This window comes from Sphaeramia orbicularis, chromosome 15 (assembly GCF_902148855.1).
Source record: "Sphaeramia orbicularis chromosome 15, fSphaOr1.1, whole genome shotgun sequence".
In the NCBI taxonomy this organism is placed as follows: domain Eukaryota; kingdom Metazoa; phylum Chordata; class Actinopteri; order Kurtiformes; family Apogonidae; genus Sphaeramia; species Sphaeramia orbicularis.
In genome coordinates this window covers 48,952,939-48,958,938 of record NC_043971.1, presented here as the reverse complement: position 1 = coordinate 48,958,938, position 6,000 = coordinate 48,952,939, and the positions used below count along the sequence as shown (strand labels likewise).

Below are 6,000 nucleotides of genomic sequence, written 5' to 3'. Positions count from 1 at the left end.
GTTAGAATTATACAGTTGAAGAACATATAAAAACCTAAGCATTAATTAGAATGTAATATGATATAGCTATGATTCCTGTATTTTGCTGTTTTGCTCTAATTTGTGTGACTTATTGACATAAGAAGGTTACAGGCTTCAAGAGGTAGAATGGAAAAATACAGACAGAGGGTCACAGGTGGGGTAGCTTGGTTTTTAGGAGTGTGGAATGTTTATTGTTTTATTGTATTATTAGCCATAAAGAGAAGAAGGTAAGGTCTGTGGGGCTAGGACAGCTGTGTGTGTGGGGGGGGTAATACATGACATGGCTGAAGTTAGGAGAAGGAAGGCAACACCCCAAGTAAGAGTAATAAGAAGTAGGAAAAAGATAACTCGGGGCTCTGGAGGACAGGGAGTCAGAGAGATGGGTCTTAGGCTTTGAGACTTCATGTCTGTTGGCTAGGGAATCTAATTCTGTGTAACCTTGGGAGACCACAGATCTGTGTAAGTTTGATCAATGTTCATTAAATGATTGATTCATTGTTATTCTTAAATCCTGTTTCAGGTCTGTTTAATGGGAAAGGTAATTACCAATGTAATGAGCGCAGGGGATAGAGAATTTTACTCAGATTTGTAAGTAGAATCCCAACCAAAGGGACCGCACACAGACATGCAACACACTCTTGTAATGCCAGACATTACCCTGTAAAATATGATCTGAAAGTCTTGAAAGTTTTATGTTTACATTTTACTCTTGTGTGTCTTACATCATTTTCACCTCAGTATTCCACTGTTTTTGTAATGAGGTGCTGTTCAACCCTCTTTGTTCATGTTCATGTTATTTGGTGACTTATGACCCCTGACGTTGGTGGATCAGTCAGTTTCTGTAATGGTATTATTCATTTTATGATATTCATACTGAGGAGCTGGCAACACTAATTTTTCAAATCTTTTAAATTTTCTTAGGTGTTGTAGAGGCTAAAATATCCAAATCCCTCCCTATCTTTCTTTGAGGATCATTGTCTGAAATGTTTCAAGAATTTTCTCACACATTTAAGTCAAACTGGTGGTCATCATCTTTGCTCCTAAATGATTAGACCTTTCCTGGATTCTGCTTTTGGAAAATGTCACTATTACAATCACATCACATCCTTATTTCATTATTTCAGCTGTACTACCAGTTGACTTATAACTATTTCTTGAATTTGTTGCCACCTGAATTTGATTTCAGCGTGCTGTACATTTCAGTCAATTCATTCATTTTCGGTTCAGAAAATACTTGAGTGAATGAATGAATGAATGAATGGTGCAGTGGATAGCACTGTCGTCTCACAGCAAGAAGGTCCTGGGTTCACTTCCAACCAGGGCCCCGTTCTGTGTGGAGTTTGCATGTTCTCCCCATGTTTGCGCGGGTTCTCTCCAGGTACTCCGTCCCCCTCCCACCATCCAAAGACATGCACTGATAGGTTAATTGGTTAATCTAAATTGCCCATTAGTGTGAATGTGAGAGTGATTGGTTGTTCGTCTCTGTATGTCAGCCTTGCAATGAACTGGTGACTCGTCCAGAGTGTACCCCACTTTCGCCCATAGATAGCTGGGATAGGCTCCAGCACCACCCACAATCCTAGTGAGGATAAAGTGGGTTCAGAAGATGAATGAATGAATGGATAGAAACCTGACTGTTGGCTGCTTGTGCTCGTGTGTTCTGTTCAATGCATTACATTCTTTATCTGGACAAATCAGACACTACAGTTACATTGGATTTTACTCCTTCTACTTAATAAAAATATTGTAATGGAAGGAAACCTTGGTATTTTTACCTCTGCCAAGGAATAGCGGAGGTTATGTTTTCATTGGGGTTTGTCTGTTTATCTGTTAGCAAGATAACTCGTACAGTTATGGATGGATGAAATTTTCAGGAAATGTTGATACTCGCACAAGGAACAAATGATTAGTTTTGTGCTTTTAATGAAACCAGAAACTTATAATTACAACATAAGGCATTTAATTTTTTTTCTTATTTCTGCCCAGATTAGTAACTGTCTGACAGTTTCACAACATACTAAACCCTTTCTTTCTGAAGTAGCTTCAGAAGGTTTTCTAGGTGTAATAACATGACCTCCTCAGTTTGGGTATCCAAATGCTCTACATAATAAGCAGCCATAAAAAATGTTGAGGTGTTGGTTACAAATGATGACATACAGTATTTTCTGATAGAGGTGAGGGAGGTACAAAACAGTCCAGCCTGACGCTTTCAACCTCCCAATGTCTTTATTAGAGATGATACAGTGATGGCCCTTTGGACATTTATACAAAACAAACAGAAAACAAGACAGCAGCTTCCCATCCATCTCCATACTGGCTCTGTTCTGTCGTCAGCTTCTCTTAACCTCATATTCATGTTACCGTCCTGACTGAAGTGTGTGTGTGTGTATTGTACTTTCTGTGAGGTTTTCCAGGCTTTCATAAGCTCTGAGGGTGTAGTGCTGTGACAGACTGAGGTGCTTCTTCCCACTCTCACAGCCAAACACAACCCACAGTAAGTTTTTAATAGCTCTGGTTGGTCATGTTACGCCTCAGTGGAAACAGTCGATCACCTCAGCACCGCGTTCACAGAACTCATATTTGCAGTGATGGCCGTTGGTTTGTCAGGCTGGTTAACAGTCCAAACACTGTGTGTGTCTGTGTCGTTGCACCGCTTGGATCCTACAAACCTGCAAAACTGGGTTCTGTCATGTAACTGAAGAACTGTTTCCAATGAAATGAAACATTTGACATCAAGTTATGAAAAGAAAAAAAAACCTAAATTTATGTGCTTTGCTATGAATTGGTTTCAACCAAATAAACTGGGGCATGGTCATGAGGTGGTAATACACAGAACATTCTCTTGCTGTTTTCTATTTAACCCGTAAAGACCTGTGAATTTTTCTCTACATTTAACATTTGCTAAGGGATTTATCACCATTTATTATGATATCCTCTGTATTTTGCATTTTTCAGCTAAAATCAGGTATTTTCCTATATTTAATTCCCTGATCATATAGATGTTCATTAAAGCTTAACTAAACATAAACCAAGAGTGTCCATCCAGTGTCACTGATCCAACTCCATGGGTTTTACTGGTGAATCAATGTTGTATAAGATGATGGTGTTTCCATGTTCACTACGGAGCCTCTGAATGTCCAACTAGGCAGTACCTGATAACCATGAAAAGATGACAAACTGCATTTACATAAATTATTTACATACTGTGGGTCAGGGGTGGATATTTGGGTCTTTACAGGTTAAAGTGGCAGTTAAAAAAAATTAGGTTAAGTTTTTTTCAGATTTTGCCATTTCCATCATCGTTTTCTAACAGGATAACTTAAAATGGGTAATAACAGTTGTCAGTGCCTATAAACTCAAATCATCCCCTTATTTCAGTTTGAATGAGAGCTCTTGAGACTACAGTTCCCATGAGTCAGCTCTTCATGTTAAAATTTACTCCAACTTTACACCAGAAATAAATGCTTTACAGGATGGTACAGAAACAGGTTTGGTGTCTGTGGTAAATATAGACGTGAACATTTACATAAAATTCACTCGTTTAAAAACTACTAAAGACATAATTAAGGCTGTGATCACTTCCAGTGTGAAGTGGGTTCTGTATGTGTCTGCTGTGTTTCCTTAGTTTATTGGATTAAATATTTTTCTTGACAGATGGCTCCACTGCAGCTGTAGGAACTGTGAAAAGTTAAGAGACAGGATTAGATCAGAGGATTGTGTCAGGCAAATGTTTCATCATGGTTCAGGTGCTTCATTGTGCAGTGTTAGCATACTTTAGCTGCATTGGCTAACGCTAGCATTAATTTGCTGTTGGATCATTACAAGGCTGGTTAATTATGACCAGCCTTATGAGGTATGTGTTAACGTTTATCAAATACCAAAAATTTGTTGGTGGTGTTTTAAATAACAGTATTCATTAGCAGTGAGGTCAGTGTTTTCAGTTCGTTAACTATACTATTGCTTCTGGAGGTGTTTCTGGATAAAAATCAACAATATTTACATTTCTCAACTACACCGAATTCTGTTTTTCAGGGTTAAGATGTCAATAGGGTAAAATAAAGTTATGGAGCTTGGTCTCGGTGTGTCTGATGCTCTGTCCACATTACATTTAAAACTCAACATCTCAGGTACGACTCGAAAGAATGTCTTCAAATTTGAGATTTTGGAGGTCAGAGGTCAAGGTTGCTGTAACCTCAAAACATATATGAGGTGAACTACATGAACTGATTAAAAAGCAAGGATAGTGGATTCATCTGAGGTAGTTCTCCTCTTTGCCCTTCATATATCATAAACCTTTACATTTAGTACGACTCACTGAAATCTATGGAGGAATGTCAACATTACACAGCTGTATTGAAGAACTGCAGCCGCCTCATTTATCGGTGTTTACAGACCAGCCTTGACCACTCCAATATGGCACCAGCACTGATGTATGATTGGCCTGTATAACCTTTCCATGGCACTCCAGGGAACCTTAAGAAACAATTAGTAGTATTCAATGGAGAGTCAAATATTTTTTTGAGCCCATATCTGATGTTTGTTAATTTAAATAATTTGTTAAACATGTTTAACTCTCACTTTGTTCAGTTTTATCTCTTCAATCTTTTACACCTTATTCTTTGAGATCAATGTGAAATATGTCAGGTGATGGTGAAATCTTTCACCGAGATGCAAGACACATTGCAACTTGATTTTAAACTGAGAAACATTATCAATCAATGGCTTTTTCTACTTGACGATCTATGCTGGTTCAACTTACTGAATTTCAGATTCTGTTGTGGGAAGAAAAGGACTTGATTCCAAACATTTAGAGCAAGAAAAAGAATAAAAAATAAAACTGTGCAACATAGTCAATGGTTTATTTTATGGTTCACTCCATTTCTGGAGACACTGATTGTGGTTAAAAGCAAGTATAAAAGCATCATCATTTCAAAAGCATGTTTCCCTCCATATGAACCAAACAGCTCAGTGAACCATGGAGAGGACACATGATATTTACACTGAACACAGCAAGACTGAGAGAAGGGAAGCAGCACCTACATATACAGTGGGTATGTGTGTGAGTGTGTATATTTGTGTGTTTGACATGGGTTGTGGGCTGTGGACTTCAGGCTGCTGTCCATTCTTCTTCCAAGCTGCGTTCAGACCTAACATTTCTAATAGTTTGTTTAAGATGGACTTTGTGATCACTCATCTGCACAGATGGGTGTGTGTCTGTTTGTGTATCCAGTTGTTTGTCTCACATGCAGTGAGCGTCTGTCCTCACATTTGAGGCAGTCCAGAAGCTGCCCCCCCGCCCCCAGTCTCTGTCTTCTGGATCCACACAGTGCTCTTCTAGATCACGACGTGTCTGGAGTTCACCACACGACGGTTGTTCAGTGACTGGGACTGCTGGACCCCCACCTGAACACACACCTCATACTGGAGCGCAAAGGCCCGCTGCTCATTCCACATGACAGTGTTCCAGTCTAATCCAAGGCTGAGCTGGGCCTCATCCACAGACTATAGTCCAGGCTGTTGTGTTGTGTAGCAGTCTGTCTCTGTCTCTGTGCGTGTCTGTGTGTGAGGTGGTGGGTCTCAGCTCCAACTCGTGCTCTGAAGTTCTTGCCGGAGCCAGGATGGCAGCGGTTGGCCCAAGCGGTTCAGCAGACGCAGCAGCTCTATGTTGTGTTCACGGTAATACTCTGTCAGGAAGGCACGTGACTAAACACACAAACACACAGCAGGTCAGAGATACAGACAGCTAGAACATTTCAATATTTACTCAACCTGATGGAAAATCTAGTATAGACAAAATCCAGCAGATGCATCAAATCTACTGTGAAATGTGTTGTCATTTTGTTTTTCAAGTTTAAAGGCTGATTTTTCATTGTGAGTGGAACAAGATGAGATTCTGAGATTCCAATTAGTATGATAATGATGGAACCACACAAAAGTACTGAAGTTTTGTTAAGGCGAAGACACACCGACCCGATTTTC

General features: G+C 39.6%; 1 protein-coding gene across 2 annotated transcripts in view; it reads right to left on the bottom strand.

The window, feature by feature from the left end:
- Positions 1-3,299: 3,299 nt before the first annotated feature.
- ndst2a (N-deacetylase/N-sulfotransferase (heparan glucosaminyl) 2a) overlaps positions 3,300-6,000 on the bottom strand; it is an 81,723-nt gene continuing 79,022 nt past the window's right edge. For both annotated transcript variants that reach the window (XM_030155754.1, XM_030155755.1), the window contains one exon: positions 3,300-5,724. In XM_030155754.1, coding sequence (XP_030011614.1) covers positions 5,599-5,724 — 126 coding nt within the window. In that variant the 3' untranslated portion in view covers positions 3,300-5,598. The remainder of the gene's footprint in view (positions 5,725-6,000) is intronic.